This window comes from Amia ocellicauda, chromosome 20 (genome assembly GCF_036373705.1).
Source record: "Amia ocellicauda isolate fAmiCal2 chromosome 20, fAmiCal2.hap1, whole genome shotgun sequence".
NCBI classification, from domain to species: Eukaryota; Metazoa; Chordata; class Actinopteri; order Amiiformes; family Amiidae; genus Amia; species Amia ocellicauda.
The window spans coordinates 17,826,046-17,846,820 of record NC_089869.1 but is presented as its reverse complement, the minus strand read 5'-3'; the positions used below and the strand labels follow the sequence as shown (position 1 = coordinate 17,846,820).

The following is a 20,775-nucleotide window of genomic DNA, read 5'->3' as shown; positions in this document are numbered from 1 at the left end:
GTGTTAGCCCTGCAGTTTTATGTAACAATGCCCTTAAACGATAATGAAATGTATATATTTTTACTACAGCAAAAGTTGTAATGGTTGTGCTAAAACCTCAATAATTTAGCCTCTTATCTTCAAGGTGAAATGCAACAAATTCCTGTGTTTGTGGACAGAATTTTGGTTCTTTTCACTGGTTGTCATTGGCTTAAATATTACTTTCCCAAGGTCTTTACAGATTGAATAGTATTTCAACTTATCATGGTTTTGGCTTTTGCGCTGCTGCAGTGCACATTCCTCAAAGCTACATGTAATCTCTGCCTTTCCTGGAAAACAATTCGACCAGAAGCCATGTTTGGTGCCACGTCACTCTTCTTGTATGCATTTTCTGTTCTGATGTTAATTGTCACAGACACCGCTAAATGGAACAAAATGCTTGTTAAAAAATGTTTACGGACAATTCAGGAAATGTGCGCAGTGATAAGCAAATCGCATGGGCTTTGAATGAAAACCTCAAGATTAATTAGTCTGTGCATCAGTGCTTTTTGTTAATTTTGTATCACTATTTTGTTTTTGCCTGTCAAGCTGGCATAGTGAGGGTTTTACAGAGTAAGTCTCACTGCTTATTCAAATTTCTCGGTTATGTACTGTTATCCGTACGAATCTTGCCCTTACCATGCAGAATTGGGAGAATCTATTCTGTTCTGCCTTGGGCTGGTGTACTCTGTGTTATGAGATCCTCTTTAACTTAATACAACAATAAACAACTTCCACAGTGGCAGCCTGCCTTGGTAGAGAGAGGACCCAACTTTAAAATTGATACCAAAATATACAGAATGCTCAAGAGCAGTGAATTCCAAATGGTTTTCCAAGTGTACTCATCTGAAGATATTTGAGCATAGTAAGGTTTTTTATTATTTCATGTACTATGCTAATTAGATCATTTAACATTTGTAAGGAAATGATAAAGTTGTTTTGGATTGGATTGAATGCTCTGGTAGCTGTAAACTGTTCTAAAATGCTCCCAACACCCAAAAGCCTTTGCTATTTAATGATTTCATTGTGTAAGAATATTGCAGTATGTTTTACTTCTAGATTTTATTGTGTGTGAAGGTATGTTTAACTTCCTTTTGGAAACATGAGTAAGTTTAAGCAGAGGCTGCCAGCTGAATTGCTATGGCTACAGTTTGGAGGATAACAGTGCATTTCCTACCTGAGAAGGCCCTAATTATCTGTTTATCTGAAGCCTTCAAGCTCTGGTTTGGAGCCCTATATGCTTGGGAGGCAAAAACGTTTGAATGTAAAAAATTATTTTTTATTTCCAATGTAAACAAGACTTTGATTTTAAAACTGAAATGTTTTCTACCATGAAATACTAATACTCCCCTTGGCAATCTGGAAAGCAGCATATTGATGTAATCCAGTATTTCACTCTGGATCACCCAATATGCATGACCTTGAAGTCACCATAGCAGTCTGACCTTAAGTAAGTGTTCTTGTAAGCTATTAATGCTTTTGGCTATGCATTCAGGGGAGGCTAATACTTTTAGGTGGACTATGAAATGATGTATGTGTGGTGTTCAATACTTAATCTAGAAACCAATCAATTGTACTTCGATATTAACGTGCATTAGATGTTTTTTGAAAGTTGAGTAGTTGTAAAATCTGATACACTGTGTCTGAGCTATCGGGAACTATATACTTTCTTTGTGTTTTTGAAAACTTATTTTACCATATGCTTTCAATTTGCTGTTTGTGGTTAGAGTGGGACCTAGTAAAGAAAACGCATTTCCCAGATTACAAAGCCCCCACAAAGAAGAAATAATACTCGTATATATTCCTTCGTGCTGTGTATTTAAAGTGTAAATAAGATGTATGTTTTTTATATTGCCAAATAATGGATGCTTCAGTTTATAGGCCTATAGATTAAATTGTTTCCAAGCGGTAGTTTTCATTTTGTTAGTCTTTTTTTTTTTTCCTTACCGACTCATATTTCTGCTCATGACATGGTTTAAAATCTTGTTGGGCCCGATCCAGGTTCTCTAGAGGAAACTACATGGAATGTTTTTCTTCTTTTTTACCCCTCTGAAAAAGATCCTGGTAATTCTGTGGTATCCTAAATTATTTTTTTAAGGAAAACCTAAAGGAATGAACTAATCGGACTGATTCCAGAAGGGCTGAAACTGGGGCAGAAATTTAATGATGATTTTGCCACATGACCAGGAAGGCCCCGCCCACACATTCATGCTCTGTTTAAGTTTGGCATGTTATTTCATTTTGCTCAGCACAATTAGTTTCAGAAACATATGGGTATAATTTTCAGAATACAAATATAAATTGTGTGTTTCATACTTCTTGTATCTGAGGGTCATATTTCACCAAATTCCTGTTTCACTTGCAATCTTAGGCAAATGTTTTTTAAAAAGGCCTACTTGCATGCAATTTTGTATTGGCATTAACTATTTTAAACTCTTGATGAAAACAAACCTTTATAAAAAAACACTGCAATTTCCTATAGCACATTGTGGAAAACTCTTATTTGGGAACATGTTTCTTTATATCACCTTTATTTTCAAAATGATTGGCTTAACCCTGTTTCCTTTTGCATGGTCACCTCACTGTCACGGCCACAGGAGGGCGAGATGCGCTGCTCATTGTCCTCCGGGTTGTCAGGCCAGTCTCACTGCTCACAGGGTTAATCCGTAGTGTACCAGTGCATCTCTGGAAGATGAACATTCAAGTCAGCCAGCAGAGTTAACTGTGATTGTCAGATATTTCTCCCCTCAAATTTTCTCAATGAATAAAGGAGTCTGGGCCAAAGCTGTAAAGACAAACCATCTTCCATGCCTTGCAGACCATCCTTTCCATCATTATTTTAAAGTTGTGTCAAGGCTTTGGGGGAGAGAAGGGTGAAATCTTCATCCTTTCCTTGTCAACGCAGTTTAAAAGACTTTGAGAGGAAGTGACTGCAGTGTGGAATGTACTCGGAGCCGCTGGAAGGGGGCCTAGGAGACCGAAGAGGGTTGCTGAAAAAGTGTTAAGCTCCGTAAAGTAGTAGCACTGTCAGATCAAATGTTTGGCATATGACAATCTTCACATCTACACCGTAACAAGGCCAATTCACTTAATCACTTTTATGGTTCGTTTACCTCTGCAATTTTCTAAAGACCAAGACTATCTACTTTTCTTGACCACACTATTTGCCCATCACCACAGTTTGGGCTATGAAATTCAAGAGATCGGTGCCATTGGATCTTTGATGTAATGTCATTTTCTTTTAAACCTGCTTACTACTAACAGTTGAGTTTGGTATACACTTTTTAGTTTAACTGTTTTAGGAGTGCTATTACATTTTCCTTGACTTGACCTTTTACCAGGCAGTGTGATTTTAATTCTTGCATAAATAAATAAATAAATAATGCAGAGTATATTGGTCATTTGTATACTAAGAGCAGAAATGGACAAACTTGTGTGTTTGACCTTATATTCCTTTAATGTAGGAAGTCTTGAAAGACCTGAATGGACAGTTCTCATTCCTCACAATGGTTAATGTTCACCAGCTGTTTCAAAGATTTACTTTAAACAAGAAAATAGGGAAAGAATTGGCTCCAAACTGCTTCTTTGTTTTGACAAGAGAGAGAATTGGCCATAACATGGGGAGCCAGCTCAGATCCTATGAGATGTGGGTTGCAAGAAAGAAAAACAGATGTATTATTGTTTTGTTGTGATGGTAAACCAGACAAAACTTAACATTTAGTTATGGTAAAGAAGTTTAATCTTATCTTTTACTATCTAAGAACAGGACTTTTCGCTGATGAATGTGTTGTTTAAAGTGACAGTATATGTGCACCAGAGGAGTTACTTTATTCTCCCCGGTTCAATATGCCACTCACACTTTGCAGTGGCCTTCCGTCTGTTAAATTTAGTTTGGCCTGTTTTATTGTGGCCATGCTGATGAACTATTATAAACCTGAATGGTATGGCAGGATTTGCTTTCCTGCTTAGTGGCTAAGTAGATTAATTCCACACAACTAGGAATTTGCTGGAATGAAGTGGCTGTATTAACTGGAGTTCTTTGGTTAAATGGCCTTTGTCATGCTTCAGTTCACTGAAATGGTTGTGACATTTTTTCCCAAGTAACTTCCATCTTTGTTATCAAAATGTTTCATGTAAGAATTTTCTAATACATTTTCTTGTTTGGAAAACTTTATATTTCTGTGAATAACCACTTGTCTCGTATGTAGCTCTGGACTGAATGCGCTCTTGGAATTCTGTACCGTAATACTCTCACTATTTGTTTGCTGTGTACTTTTTTATTCTATGAATTTATTGTAACTGTAAAACAAAGAGGAACCGTAATGTAACTGTAGAAATTAGGCCCCATATAGAATGAAAATCTGTATTTAACTCTAAAAGCTGGTTGAAAGCTGTATTTTTGTTTGTTTGTTTGTTTGTTTTGTTTATTCATGGAAAGCAATGTAATTTGTCCAGATGGGCCTGTATGTAAACATCAGCATGGAAGCAGATTGTCTGTTAATGCTCTCAGTCTTAATGTTCGGCTCCCTCTGACATGCATCTGAAATAATAACTTAAAACCAGAGCCTCTCCTGCTGCTTAAGAGATGATTATCAGTAAGTTATGATTTCATTCATGATTTAAACTCCCTAGTTGTATAAGTTATAACCTAAAGTTACTGTTACGAGGCAGCCCTTCTTGTCAAGTAGATGGAGTAGGGATTACTGTTCACAAATGCAGTTAATTCTCTTCAATAAATTAAATTGCATCTTGAGTTTGGAAGCTACTTTAAAAAGAGAGTTTCATAAAACTACAGTTATGGCCACCTTGTACGGTTATAACCTAATTGGTGAGTAATTTTGTAATCTGTGTTAAGGAGGGATATCTGTTAATGAAGAGGCGCACTGTTATGCTGAGTGTTATGTCCAATTTAAGAACTTGAAAGTCCCCAATCAGGAAGGTCTAGTAGGTATAATAATAGTTTGTTGTTCCAGTAAGGCATATCACTGCTGATTCAGTAACCCTGAGCTAAAGGGAGAGCGATGAAACCTTTTGACCTGGTGACTCTCATGGTCTAGTCCTGGACACCCCGCAATTGGTGACTTTTCTCAGACTAAACAAGCTCCAGCTGAGTCGGTTTAAAAGCAACAAAACTGTTCTGTGTGCCTTCAGCATTTGTTTCCTTTAAAATGGGATTAAGGTTGCTGGCCAAATAAAACAAAACAATCAGTAACACTGTGTTTTTTGTTTTATTGGAGGATTCATGCTCTCTCCTATAGTCAATGTAAATGGATCCCTGGACAATGCAGCTGGAGAGAGCTCAGCACTGTTTTAGATGACACAATAGCATTGCCCTTCCTATAAAAATTGTATTTCCTCATATCCACCAAAGGAAACTTTCTTTTACAACAAACAAATGATTAAACAACTGTTTAAAGTGTTTAACTTAATTAATGAATAATAATGCTCTAATTTATAGTTTTCTAGACAACCAGAAAGTTTACATAAAGCAACCCACCTTTTTGTTTGTGTGTCAGAAAATAATTGCTTTATTACTTGGGGAAACAAGAATTGATTTTAGTAAATAAACAGAAATTACCTTTTACTTTATAGAGTACCTTTCCTGGCAAGCAACCTTAAAACTCTGTGCAGTACAAGAAAAGAAAAGGCTTGAATATTCAGATTCCTTGACCTACATTTATTTTTTTCCATGCTTTGATTTTTTTTATTTTTTTATTTCTTTCTCTGTTGATATCTGGTTCTTGTATCGTGGTATGTTACAACATACTGTTACAATTAAACAATTATAAGAACTTGCTTACACGTAGGATTTTATTTTCTTGAATGTGATGAAGTTTTCACAGAGAAAATATTATCGAGGCCCAGGAGTCTGGAGGAAACCTGTATTTTATTACTTAAGAAAATACAGGCAGGAATTGAATTCCACAGGTCTGCCTAACTGTGATGTTATTACCCATTCCTGTAGCACAGGCACCATAAATTACCTTAAAAATATACATCTGGGTAGTGGAATACATATTGTTTATTTAATTTTAATTATCTTTCACTAATAAGTACTCCTTCATATTTCTTTCTGGCTTTGTTGATTGGATACGTTTAAATTCAATCTACAACCTAGAAACCAAGGTCTAGATCTAAACTACAACCCATACATTTGATGTATGTTTTTATGTGGATTTTTATCAAAAACACATGCTTGACTGTTCTTCTGTGTTGTCTGTGAAAAATTAAAATATAAAGGGTTACAATACCTGTGTAATCAAAAGCTCATTGCCAGTAATTATGCAGCATACAATAAGGTTAAGGAGAATGACTAAATGTGTACATTTTATTTGAAATGGAACAGAAAAAAGCCAGATAGTTATGGCCATTCATTTAATTATAGTCTCACCTCATTGATATGCTAGCCTTACTTTTATGAAAGAGGATCAACTGTTGCTATATTCAGCAGCCTTGTTCCAATAAGGCCCCCAAAATGTCCGTGCTAGTTGCAGAAAAGGTGGTGCTTAGTTTTTTTCTAAACCCTGTGTAATATCTGCTGTTTTCAATTGGCTAGAGTTTATGTGTTTAAAAAACATCAGTCTATTCGTGCATCTTTACATAGGCAGCATTTCCATTACAGCCTCACAAAAATAAATGACATATTTTCAAGCTATTATAAAGTCAGCGAATGTAGTTTTGTTGGAACTTCGCAGCTCTTTAAAGCAGTGCAGGATTACACATCTGCAAGTTTGTTTCAGTGTTGCCAAGCAACGGTAAACAGTTTCCCTGGGAGGATCGGTTCAGCGAAACCGGCAGCTGTGAGGCGCATCCTCCGCAGCGCAGCAACACTGAAGGAGATGGGGGGTGGGCTAGAGGGGGAGAAAGCAACTGGACACATTGCATTCAGAAGAAGAAACAATACATGCAATAGATGCTCTGCAACTAAAGTAAAATAAATAAACCCTTTCAAAAGCCTTGAGGAACACTTGATATCTTTTATATTGTGCCATTTACAAGTAAATTTAAATTGCCACTGTATGGCTATACTAGCTAGCTTGCTCTGCTGTGTACAGACTAGGGACTGATACCTCTTCTTGGGTACTGGGCCTAGTTTCCTATGTCCTAGATGTTTTTTTCTGACATCAGAAATGCTCACCTACTGGACCTGTTTTAGTTTTTAGTTTTTAATTCATTTTTCACACTGGTGTCCAAACCAGTAATCCACTGTGCAAACCAGTGATAAACAATAAAGCCACATTTGACTGGAACTCCTCTTTATATGCAGTCGTGTGCAGGTGCCACTTTTGATGTTATTAAAATATATATATAATTATAGCAATAATCTGTTCAGCACTGTATTAATCAAGGGGCCATACAAGTTCAGTATCATAATAAACATGTTGCTTTATCATTATTATTATTTTCCTCCATTAAGAAGCATCTAGTTGGACTGTTCTGTTAATTGAGGAGGTTGAAGGCCAACTGATGTATGTATGTCCTGCAGTAAATGTTATGATTTTCTTTTTCTTGCATTAGCTTAACAGCTAATGTAGTACAAAGTTGGAAAGTGATGGAAAATAAACCTAGTGGGCTATTATGATAAGATATTAACAATACTTTTTAAAGACCAAGTTGGAAATTGTTAGTATAATTAAGTGAAAACCTGAATATTTTTAAATATGGCGATATTTTGACCATTTAGAGGCAGCTGCATTATGATAATGGAAAATAAAGTATAAAGCATTCGTATTATCCTAATCAAAGTTGAAAGTGTGCTCTCAATAATTAAGTTAATTGTTTTTTCATAGTCTCTGTGTTTAATTTTGTTTTGGTCTCCCTATTATTTTAAAAATGAAACGTACATAAAATAAAAGCTAGGTTTTGGCTGAAATCAAAATCCTCCTTGCTAGAATTTTAAAGCAAACATTAAACATCCTGTCCAAAAGTTTTGCATTTCTGTGCTTTTGACAGGGCGGAGTAAGTATTTCATGATTTTCTTTCTTCTTTCCCCAAGCCATGTTAAAAACCATGTACATAACTCAGACTACTGGGTTCTCCGGTTAATGATTGAGGCTCTTTGAACAAAGAAGCCAGTATCTAATTGATAGATAGCCAGTTAGCTTTACCAATCGCAGAACTCATTTTGTATGCCTTTCAGATGAACTTTGGAGTTCCGCTGTGGTCAAGGAAAGAAAACATGCCCAACGCATCTAAAAACGTTACAACATAAATAAACAAGTTTTTGCTCCTAACAGCAGCTGTTCCTATCTTCAATCATTCAACACCAGGCATTGCCAACAGTGTTTGTTTTTACTGAACATCATGTCACTAGATCTGACCAGAGGTGGAGTCATTTCTAAATGGAATTGGAACTGAATGCATCGGAATTCATGAATTTAATTTCAATTAATGAAATTTGTATACACCTAGATTTTAGAGTTGTTGAAATAAACAACACAATCAGTATAGCAATAATATACTTATTTGTAGTGTTATTAGGAATGATAGGAGTGGGAGTGTGTTCTGTAGCAGTGGTACTCTATTGAGCTGTTCATTCAATTTACGAATATGTCCCCCATCCCCCCCGTTAGTGATAAGCCCATACTAATTATTTATTTCTTAGCAGACACCCTTGTCCACTAATACATCCTTTGTACTAGTAGGACTATGACTGCATGCAAATATAATTCTTAACCTGGTATGCCTGTGCTGTTCATTTATCAGTCTGTGGTCAACTTGTTATACATGATGTTATCTGAAATGGTTTCATTTAATGGCATTCTTTAAGATGTCGGTATGAGGTCTTTGATTAAACATTTCTGAGATCACAGAATATTTAACTACAATAATAGATTCCACAGCTATCTGTATTTACTTCCAGGTTTATGTGAGCATAGTTGTAAACTTCAAGGCTAAAAAAAGCAAACATAACAAATTAAAATATTTTGGAGATGATGGTATTGTACTTTAACCGTGCATTTATGGGAGGCAGATAACCTTCTGATGTAATGGGTTATAGCCTCAGGTTTCTTTTAAAAACAGCAAAGCAGTATCACAGAATCAAGAATCAAGATTAGGAATATTTTAGGTATCAGGGTATTCAATTAACATATCTGCATGAATTGAGGATTTGGGTGTTTAATGTGAAGTTAGAAACATTGCTCAAGCTGAATTTAAATTTTAAGGTTACAGGTGAAGGTCAGAATGGTCTCCAGGTTATATTTAGGTTGTGTAGATAACACTATTTTGAGAATTATTGTCAGAATAAGTTAAATGATCCAATTAGGGCCATGTGTTTGTACGAGCTAGGGTTAGCATTAAAGTCCCCAGTAAAGTTAAGCTTGTTTTAAGGTTAGGGCTGCGTTTCTACTGATTTACTTGGATCATGTGTAGATGCTTGAAACTTTCTGCATTGAGGATAAGACTGTTCTTTTGGCTTAAAATGGGCATGTAACCTACTCATGTAATACAGTGGGTTACAGTATCGCATCTCTCTTTCTGCTCCTGCAAAGAGATTATTCATGCCTTAGGCTAATAAATTGGCGAATCTCTAGGTATTGAGTATTTGGATGCATCTTTTTATGTTTTTAAATTCATGATGGTTAAGGAAGTTGAATATCTCAATTTAGAAACTTTGCCCAAGCTAACTTTTGATTTGGAATAAAGATGAATGTAGGAATGGTCTTCAGGTTACTTTTAGGTTGTTTAGAGTGGATGATCTGAAGTAAAAAAAAAAGTTACATAATGCATTAAAATGAAGGTGAATGATCCAATTATCTTGGCTCTTGTTAAGGTTAGTGTTGTTTCTCTGCCGGGTGTATATTTGTAAGGGCCATTCCTGTGCTTTTTCTTCCTTAATATTTCCATTGTGGTTTTGGTGGCTAGTTGGCTGATTTTACTTTGGGTAAATGATAGCCAAGATCACCTCTGACTCAGCAGTACAGAATGAGCTTCAAGGCAGCAGCAGCTACACTGGTTAATATTTTTCCTTCTCTATTCTTGCAGTATTACTTTCAGTTCAGTCCTTGTTTTCATATCGCAATCACTACTGCTGGCTCTCCTTACTCTGTATAGTGTATTCTTTTGGAGATTTGTTTTTAACTCCCATGACCCGTGACTGTTTTGATTTTGCTAAGTGCGGGCTCCATTATGCAAACAGCTATCCAGCCTGCCCCCATAAGGCACCTCACAATGCTTTTCTGTTACAGATACGCATGTGAGTGCAGCTGACACTTCTGCCAACAGGATTTTATCCCTGTGTTGGAAGTCCTGAGCATATAGCATATATCCCTTCGAAATGCCCTGTAATGACGTAATTTGTTTGTAATCCATCCAAATCCCCCTGCAAAAGATATTTTGAGCTTTGTCTTTTAATGCATTCTAGTCTGAGACAATTGTTTTCTAAGTCTTCTTTCACCAAAAATATGTCTGCTTCGATAATGGTAGTCAATATTAGGATTATTCTGACCGCATAAGTTAGAGCAAATATTTCTAATAGACTTTCAGTGCAAGGCACTCGGTTGATCTAGGCAGTGTCTGGGTGGTACAATGCACCTTCCATTCCTTGATGGTTGACTACACTGTGCTCACAGGGATATTCAGAGACTTCGATATTTTTTGTACCCTTCTCCTGACCTGTGGTTTTCCATGATTTTTATCCCTGACTTTCTTTTGAAGTTCTTCATGGTCGAGTCTTTGCTTGAAATTCACTACCTGACCAAGGAACCTCAGACAGACGGGTCTTTTTATTCTGAAATCGTGAGAACCACTATTCTGGAACACAGGTGGAGGCCATTCAATTAATTGTGTGGTTTGTTAAGGTCATTTTGTGCACCTGAATTAATTTAGGTTTGCCATACCAAAGGGTTTGAATATCTATGCAATCGTGGGTTTTTCAATTTTATTTCATATTAATGATCTATTTACTTTTCTTTTTGTTTTTGCTTTGAATGTATGGCTTTGGTTGTGTATTCACATGTATTTCTACTTCTATTTCATGACTTCAAGCAATAAAATATGAAAACTATGAGAGGGTCTAAATACTTTTGCATGGCACTGTATAGCAGGGATGTTTAGATTAGGGATCGGATCAGGAATATTGTCATGTTTTCCTCCACCTGCTGTTTTTAATCTTCATTTGGCACGAAAACATAATTTTTGTATGAAGTGCGTTTGTGAACAACAAAGGGCTATTAAACCACCCACAGGAAATGTATAAAGATTAATTAATTATCTGTGGATGAGCTAATGATACGTGGAAAAGCTGTGTTTATAGTGCACTTAACATTTTTAACGTGCAAAATGTAGCAAATGTGTCAATTGTTTTCTTTTTGTGGTCTTTGTTTTATTTGCATTATGAAAAATGTATGCACACAATGAGGACAGCACTGGGAAAAAATTAGACTGATTTAAATCCTTCTAGCCTCCCTGTTGATTTTGACAAGACATTTGGAAGATTTCTTTCAAGATTTATCCAGCATTAATACTATTTATATTCCCTCTAAATGCATCAACCAAGTTAAAGTGAGAGAAACCCATCTACGGTCCTACTGCACATACCCGTAGTCCTACTACTTTGTTCTTCAGCTTTTACAGCTAGATTGAATGAAGGTAGAAATGGCCTAACTGTTATGTTTAGGTTGTGTAGAGAGCAGTGTTTCAAGTAATTTAGTGAAGTTAAATGTAGTGGTCAAATTAGGGTTATATTTTGGTCCAGGCTATGTTAGGGTTAAAGTCCCCTGTAAATATAGACATTTGTTAAGGATAGGGTGGATGTTTTTTTACTTGGTTATCACAATTGTTTGTAGATTTCTGTGGGCCTCACTTGACATTTTGAATGTGTCTGTGGTTGGGATTCAGGTTTACTAGTCATCTCAACTCTAACATATGCAATTTATCTACTGTATTTGTGCTTCATTTCTGACATAGTCCCCTTGATTCCAGCCCATTTGAAAATACTCTACTGAATTAAAACAAGACCTCAAAGCCCATGGGTATGAAAATGATGCAACACATTTACAAACACTTATTATATTAGACCAAAGATCTTTCCTAATTGAATCTGATGCAGGAACACATTACAAGGGTTTCTGTGAACTTCTGTGAGTTGAGCGAGAATTAAATAATGTAAAGGACAACATGTTGAAGGCTGGGGGAGATTGATGCTGTGCCTCCGGGGGACCAGTTTCCATGCCTGGGCTGCTTTGTGCGAGATGTGCTCCCTTGATAACATTGTTGTCCTGGATACCCCAGGATTTATTCGGGAACACTTGAGATCAGTTTCAAAAGTTAAAAAACAAGAAGACAAAGCTTCCTCTGAGTGTGAGCATTCGCAGCGATTGGACACTTGTTTTGGATTCCTGAAACTGATCATTAAACTGATGGATTTACTAGTTAAAACCACTTGCATCTCTGTCTGCCTGACATTATTAAGACTTAGAAATGAAATGTTAACTTTTAGACCGTTTACCATAGAAACAGGTCTCCATGGTTTTTATAAATAGGTTTTCTAATTAGCTTTTCAATGGAGGGTTTTTGGCAGGGAGCATGTCTTTTCATCTCCTATAAGATGTTGACTTTCTCACCTGCATTACACCCCTTTTGAATTCATCAAGTGCCATAACCATGTCATTTAGCACATAACATACACCCTATAACCACAAGTAAATCTATGCAACGTGCACCATTTGATGACCGATCTTTGATGAGCTGTATATTACTAATACTTGGATGTTTCTGGTTTCATCCTGCATTGCGGTGTCTGAGTATTAGCTGCATCTTGTAGTCAACATACTGTGTCATGCCACCTTGCCCAAGGTTGAAGGGGTTGACAGACACGTTCTTTATTACCTGCCTACTTTGGTGTTGTTTTCAAAGAGGCATGTTGTCAGTAAATGTTAACATTTTAGCCCTCAGTTGGTGCTCGGCCTCCCCCTTTACAAACACTGGCACTGCAAAAAGTGTTCCTTTTGTCTCTGTACTAAAAGGGTTGTAAACGGACAAATTTAATTTTAATTGTTGTAAGGTTATGAGACACATTCTTGCTGACTGTTTCACCAAGCACACACGCCTTCCCATGAGCCAGCTGCAGACGGCTATCTGTGGGGGTGTAATTATAAGCATATGTGTTAAACATAGTCAATAAAACTATTAAAGTCAAAGCCCAGATGTGTGTGTCTGGGTTACTTGGATAGTCGAATAGTTGATTAGAAGTGCTTTTTATAGATAAAGTAAATGCATTTTTGATCGGCTTCCCTAACCATTTGCTTTTTTGGAATGATTGTCCAAAAAACTCCTAAAGCATACAGAGGCCAATATTTGTATAAAACATTTAGAAAAATGCCCTTTTCTTGTTTGTTGGTGGACTCTTTAGCAGCTGCAACACCCTACAGAGGAGTTAATAGACAATTTAATCCTTTAATTCAACTTAATTCTTTTCCATTACAAAATAATATATAGTACAGGAAGAAGGGACATTCCTTAAAGATTGAGGGGGAACTTTTTTTTTTTTTGTGTCTACTTCTCCTTTTTGGAATATTGCTTATGAAATTGATTATAGCCATGTATCGGTGCAATACGATTTCGGAGGAATTCCATACCTCGATAACGATATCGCAAAGCACAAATATGAAATTGAAATTTTAAGATTAAAGCATTTTATAAGATGGATTAAGATGTCATTTTTTGTATTGAAGACCCTGTTAAAAAGATATAATGTAGTCTACTTCCCACTGAATCCTGTTAGGATTTTGAATGTAGGAGCAGATATGGTTATAAATCTGAAAAGGAATCCCCCGTCGCATGAAAAACCAATTTCATCGCCCCCTGAAAACATTGAAACTATTTATACAGGGCTTCAAATAAGGGAACCTCCCATTTTTCCTTAATGACTGATATTGTAAAATAGGCTCCTGATCTTATAACCTCTCTGTGTAAATGGCAGACCACAATTCTTGATGTTTGTAATAAAATAACAGTATGTATAAGTTAAAACTACATTAGGTATGTGTAAAGGAAATGAAAACATTAAGACTTCAGCAAAATTATCTGGCCACCTCTGTGGTGTTTGTTTTGCTTGGGCCGGAGAGAAAGTGGAGAGAGAGAAGAAATGTGTTAAAAGTATCTTCTAACGGGAATTTCCAGGGAGTGCAATTGCAACATGTTTGGAAGGCGAAGGAAACGCAGGATGAATGCCTGCTATATCCATTCCTCTGCTGTGTATTAATTAATGAAAGATTTTAGTAAGAGCAGGTCACGCAGATGGGTTTTGAGGTCCAAAGAGAAAAATGTGAATGGCATTGTATCATTTGTCTGAAAGGTAACTGAAATAAGTTAATTCACTCCCACAGATGCCACGTTGCAGTTCTGCAAAATCGTCTTAATCACAATGATAACTTGGAATTCAAATGCTGTAATTCTAACCATTCTGTGGCAATATAATGCATGAAAGTTGAATCACCTAAGACCAAGGATTCTTGTATTACCACTCAAACCTTAACAAACTACCTTTATGACTGCATTTATTTGGAGCCATTGGGAAGAATGTTCATTGATTGCTTGAAAACCAATGCTGATTTTTGTTACTCAATCATTTTGAGAGGTTTTCCTAGTTCAGTTAACCCATAAGCTTTGAGATGAGGTTATCTGGGAGCAGTACAAGTCATTGCATTGAACAGGGTGCACATATCACCATTGCAGTCCCAGGTCAGCTGTAGATCATTATTGCTTGGGCATCATTCTAGACTTTCCGTTATTCACGGCCTGAAAAAAGTTGTATTTAAAGCTTTGAGTATTTTGCCACATTTCATTGCTTACCATGCTCATGTTTTCATAGGTTAAAGGGAAAGAGAGAGAAAATCTTGTGCTTAAGGAAATGTTTTTTAAATACAAACCTGGCTTGAAGTACATCTAGACACAGAGCTACTTATTTTAGTATTCCAGAGATGCTGTAATTAGCCTGGTGCTCATCTGCATAATGACAATTGGGCTTCAGAAATGGAGGTGGAAAATACTGTATAGCATTAAAATATAATTGTTTTATGTTAAAATGTGTTGTGGCGGCAGTTAAGGCCTACTCGGGTAAACCAGCAGCGAACTGACATTATTCATTTAATTTCAATTACTATGAATGTAATTGCCTTTCCAATGGAATTTTACACTATCTTAGTTTTAAACCTTTCAGAAAAAGAAATGCTTGAAGTGGTATTGAGGTCTTGTTCACAAGTCCTTTGAATTAGTATGGAACAGTATTCATTTTTAAGATTTAAAAAAAAACAAATGTAGATATAAACAAGATTATTTTCTCATGTGGTTCAGAACCAGAAATGTGCCAAACACAATACCCACAGATGGACGTGGAAAGTTTAGATGTTTTAAATGGCCAATTATGTGCAATTGCAGGTTATCGGTAATTGATGCCATTAAATATCTTCATAAATATTTAAATCCATTTAAAATAGCTCGATCTCAGCTGTTCATGATTGAATGATTTGCCATTGCTATTCTTTTATTAATTAGTTTTTTCAATTTGTGTTTGTTCTTTGCAGCTGCCACAGAGGGAAAGGTTAATGGTGGGGAGGATTTCTTCCAGAAGGTGAGATGGACCTGTTTTTCTTTACCTTGTGAGATGAGAATGAAAAACATCTATGCAAAAGATATTGGTAAAATATTCCACAGAAACAATCAAATCTGCAAATCAAAATCAAATCAAATTTTTATATAGATTTTTGGAAAATGTCAAATTTACAGATTTCCTTCCTTACAGATTCTTCTTTCCAAGTATGCCTTTAATTAATATTAATTTCATCTTGAAAGTCTTGTGGTAGCTTACATTTCTCACCATTTGGAAACATTAATGAATAATTGTTCTTTTGGACAAGTTTTCACTTTGATGTGATCGACTCTGCTTGTTCGGACTTAGCACATTTCCTTACAGGATGGCTCACAAAGGCAGTGATCAACTGCTTGTGGGTCTGGCATACGTACATTTGGTTTCAGCCCAACGTTGCAAGAATAGCAGAAGAGAAGACGGCTCTACTTCTCTTTTTGAACAAGCCAAGGAAAACTGCCTTTGCCTTGTTTTCATTCCTTTCTAGGGTTTAGAAAACGGCTTATAGGGAGAGCAATTGGAAGCTTGGCAAAATGTGGAAAAATATATAAATGCATGTATGTGCAGCCAGACAGGTCTTTGTAATGAAGGACAGGGAAGCACTGCACTCGGTATGAAATTAACTCCAGGTGACTGCCTGGAGACTGTCCTCAAAGAAACCTGTTTTTTGTAAGAAAAAAAAAAAAAGGAAACTTTGAAAACGAAGGAAATATTTCAGTTTCGCTGAAATGTGCAGCTCACTCCAAAGTAGTTCCATTTGTGAAAACCATAATATCATTGGAAATAAAAGAAAACATAAATGTATTGGAACTTTATTTTAGTTACCTTGGTACATTTTATGTGAATACTACATTCTGTTGCTTTATCCTCAGAGACTTTAAGTGCAGAGTGTATCAGACATTAAAGCAAGGTTATGTACATTTCTGCACTTTTAAATAAGTCCTTTCCACAGATGTTTATTTAATCTCTCTCTCATTCTCAAAGACATTCATATTTCTTTGAATACAATTCCTAATTTATAGCACTAATAATGTGCCAGATTTTTTCAAATTCACTACCCAGCGGGTGATGCTTGATTTATTAATTTTCTTCTAGCTATAGAAGCATATATGCAAAAATATACAGGACACAGGAAGAGATACCATAACCTAAAAATTTACTGAAATTAATGACATCCTTAGATGATGGGGCTAATATATAATTCCATGTAAAATGATTTAAGATTCTGAAAAATGGCATATCTTGCTAGATCATTGTTTTACTGCTGAAATTGTTAGTGCCCTGAAATTATATACTTCATTATTAGCCATTGTCAGATGTGGACAAATGTGAACCCAGACATTACAAAAGGAAAAACATTGAAAATGTTGATTATTTCAGGCAAAGCATCTATTTCCTGAGTTACTTAACCGATTGTGTGACTTTGTGTTTACACTGCTGTCAGCTATATAGGATACATCTTTGGTTCTGTTCCAGGTAGGAGCACATTTCAATCACTAGTGCAAGACATGGTTTAAAACATTGGATTATAATGGTGCTGATAATGTAGCAGAGGAAATTACGTGTTTCTGGGTTTCTCGATGCTCTATGCTCATTTATGACAAATATGCCAAAATTTGTTTTTCATCGGGGATACAAATTACATGTTCTCTCTTCTTTCCTACTGTGAAGTGGTAGAAGCATGTACATTTAATTAAGCTGCAAAGCACTGGCAGTGGTGGGGTCACAGGTCAGACTGATATCGATTTCTAAGATATCTGCAGTTGAGTGTTTTTGTGGTCTTCTCTGCATAAAATAATGCTTCACTTTCCAACTGTTGGAGTAAAATTATATTATACTACAGAATTTTTTTTTTCATGTTGTTTCTCCATCCTTAGTTGTAATAAGGTTGTATTGCAGTCAATGGAAGGTTTTGCATACTTGGGGAAAGATTGAAACATACAATCGCCTAGTATACCTCAAGTATTCGTGGCGGACCATCTCTAGTTGTTAATAGGCCATAAGTACTAAGTTGTTATTCCCCACTTCAAAATGCTTCCAAATGCCCATCATCGATTTGTACAGCTATGAGGAATCAATGCTTTATTAAAAACATTTTAAACAAATAGTGTTCGTAACAAAACATTTATTTGCAACAGGAAGGACGAAATTAAAAGCATATGTGCTGAAAGTTTGTGGCTCCTCTACCAATTGCTTTTTGCCTGCTGAAACAAAGATAGTCTCTAAGTACTACTCAGATTTTCTTGGCACATTCTGTGATGGAGATCCTTGTGTGTTCTTGCATAAGTATTTATTTACTTTCAAATGCAAGAACAATACAGTATGTTACTACATAAAGACTTGATTTTGTGTGAACCCGGATGCCATGGAGATGTTTATAATAAACAATCAGATTGTGCCTTATTTGCACATTGACCCTCTTATTTGGTTAAATTAAACATTTAGGTTTTCTGTACCACAGTCTTTATAGAGCATAGAGCATTTCAAACACCTTTCCTAGGTGTAAGAGGACTTCAGGAAACCCATAGGTTTAAGGTAGCTGTGCTCTCTTATGATTGAGATTTACCCTCCTATCAGTGCTTTCTTTGTTTCTGCTTCTGTCTCCTTATAAGGTACTTGTAAAAGAGAGATAAAGCAGAACAATGCACCAAGGAGTGGGGAAATATGGCTTCAGGTTTAAAGTTACTATGCTTAATGAGCCTTAGCTTTTCAGAGGCTGCGCACCTCTTTTTGCATTAACACATTTATGCTGTAGTTCTGCATTCTCTGGATCGTACTTAATTGCCTGTGAAGACCAAATGCATAATCCCTTTTTCTTGGCTCCCATCAAGTGCTCAGCAAAGTCTGTGCAAGAGAGCAGGGATTGATTTTAATTTAAGGTGCATCTGTTTAGCTCATGTACAGTTTTACAGTAGTAACTGCATTTAGAACGCATTCTGTATCTTGTAAGGTAAATGTAGGTTTGATAAGTAGGCAAAGTCTTTATTGCATCTCCTTCATATTACTTTGATCTAATTAAGATTCCTTCATACTCGATGGGGATGAAATGTAAGCAGTTTAAACAGCTTGGAAGTGGTGTCCTCGATGGATTATTTTGTTGTGTAGATTGGAGTGTTTCTGTCACACAACCCTGGTTGTGGTTTTACAAAGCCTTTGTTGTCCATGATGGTAGGCTTTCTTCCCTGTATTCCATTCTGTAATTTATCTATCTATGGATTTAAAGTTTGTATCCTTTAAAACCTGAGATGTAGAAAAATCTTTCTTTACATGAAATATGAATCACTGCGTTATGTTACTGAGATATGGAGTTGACTTCTTGTTGATATAGGCAAGTAGTTCAAAAAAAGTTGTTTCTTGTATGACATGGATAAAATTTCCCCTAATTTAACAACACAAAAATGTTACATGTTGTTTGTGAAGCACCTTGAAGTCTGTGTTCATGGGAACAAAGTATCTTGGATCGTTTCCTACCCACCCACTCACCCCTCTTCATGGCAAAGCCTTCTTGAGTAGCTGTGTAGTTGTGTCATGGCAAGATGTATGACGATTTTGGCCTTAAACATAATGGCCATGTGTTTTAAGTTCAATAAAAAAAAAAAGAAGAAAGAAATCAGCCAATGAAGAGCACATGGAAATTTGTTCTTGTGTTCCTGGATATTGTTTCTCTATTTGGTAGATAACTTGCTCATTCTCTTACTCACTGTCTGCCTCTCTTCCGTTTGGAGCTGTAATAAGCTGGTCTGCCTGTGAGAGTTATTTTTGACATGTAGTCTCGTACCGAGTGGTTTCCAAATGAATTGGCAGGATTTTTCCAACACTGGGATCATACAGTGTAATGCTGGATTTTTTTTTCCCCGTCACCCTTAGTGTTTACTATGAGAAGCATGTTTGTAGCCGAACTGCATTAATTCTGCATCTCCCTGTTGGGTCTGTATTTCATATCATATTTTATTGAGGCTTAGACACATATTTTGAACATCACTGCTGTCTTCCAGCTGTGTTTTGTTATAAACAATGCCCATGTGAACTATGATCACATGTGCTTACAGCATAAGGGATTGTACTTTTTTTTTTATCCTGCAGATATGATAGTACTTTGTGTGTGTGTTACAGCCAATTCCTCCCAATATGGCACATTCATTGGAGCTGACAGAGTTTTAACATTAAATGGGAGGAGCCATACATGCAATATGTTCGCCAATCTGTGAGACTGCATAGGGGTTCAGTTGCTAAGGTGCGTTGTAAAGAATAATGTACAGATATTGAAGGGTTTGGGGTCATGCCAGAGTAGGACCCAGACCAGGTAGGCCAGTGACAGAGAGGGCACTGCAAACGCTGGACCATGTGAAGACAAACCAGGAAGTGTTTATGCTTCTCCAAGAGATTGATTTTAAATCATGTGACAGATCATTTGCAACAGGATTAGAGGTCAGAAATGTGGACAGTTATTTCTGTTGGAGAAAGTTAATGCCTATGAAAGCAATTTTGTAAATGTTTAGATATTTGCACCCGATATACAAACCATGTTAAGTGTTTTTACATACAGAATTTGCTAAGTGATATTCATGACATTTTCCAACCTTTCGAGATACGTTACTTTCGCCATGCTATTTATAGTTCTTTCTCAAAATGGACATTCTGGCTTTATTGACGTTACTGATTCCTTCCACATTCTTCTGTATCAGACTTGGCAGGTAGACCCCTTTGAATCTCATTTGGATTTCGTTTTTTATAGAAACAGAGATGGAATAGGAAAAACAAAAAGATTTTCAGTTCCTGCATAATCTTTGGAGTTGGTTAAAGGCATTTCCTTAGTGATTTTAGCTATAAAATATAGAGCATCAGCAATTTTGTGGCTACTCTGTATTCTTTGAACTTAGTGGAATAGTTGCACCCAGATTCTACTTAGCTTTTATTTCTTATATGTAACAATACACAATTCTCTTTGCTGTGTTTTTTTTTTTTTTTTAAACATACTTTAACTGGAATGATTTCCTATCTTTACAGACCATCAGTATATACAGTATGTCTACATACTGTAAGGACAGTGTTTATAAAGTCCTAGCAGAAACAAACCATACTGTATATAGTAAATTTTGTAATAGGGGGAAAGAAATCAGGGAACCCAAAGCACTTCAAAGCTCCAGCTGTACCAACAATCATCCACT

The 20,775-nt window shown here is 36.2% G+C and overlaps 1 protein-coding gene across 4 annotated transcripts in view; it reads left to right on the top strand.

Annotated features, from left to right (window-relative positions):
• Nucleotides 1-20,775, top strand: part of bicc1 (BicC family RNA binding protein 1) — a 66,920-nt gene that overhangs the window by 10,040 nt on the left and 36,105 nt on the right. For all 4 annotated transcript variants that reach the window (XM_066692955.1, XM_066692954.1, XM_066692957.1 and 1 more), the window contains exon 2: nucleotides 15,546-15,592. In XM_066692955.1, coding sequence (XP_066549052.1) covers nucleotides 15,546-15,592 — 47 coding nt within the window. The remainder of the gene's footprint in view (nucleotides 1-15,545; nucleotides 15,593-20,775) is intronic.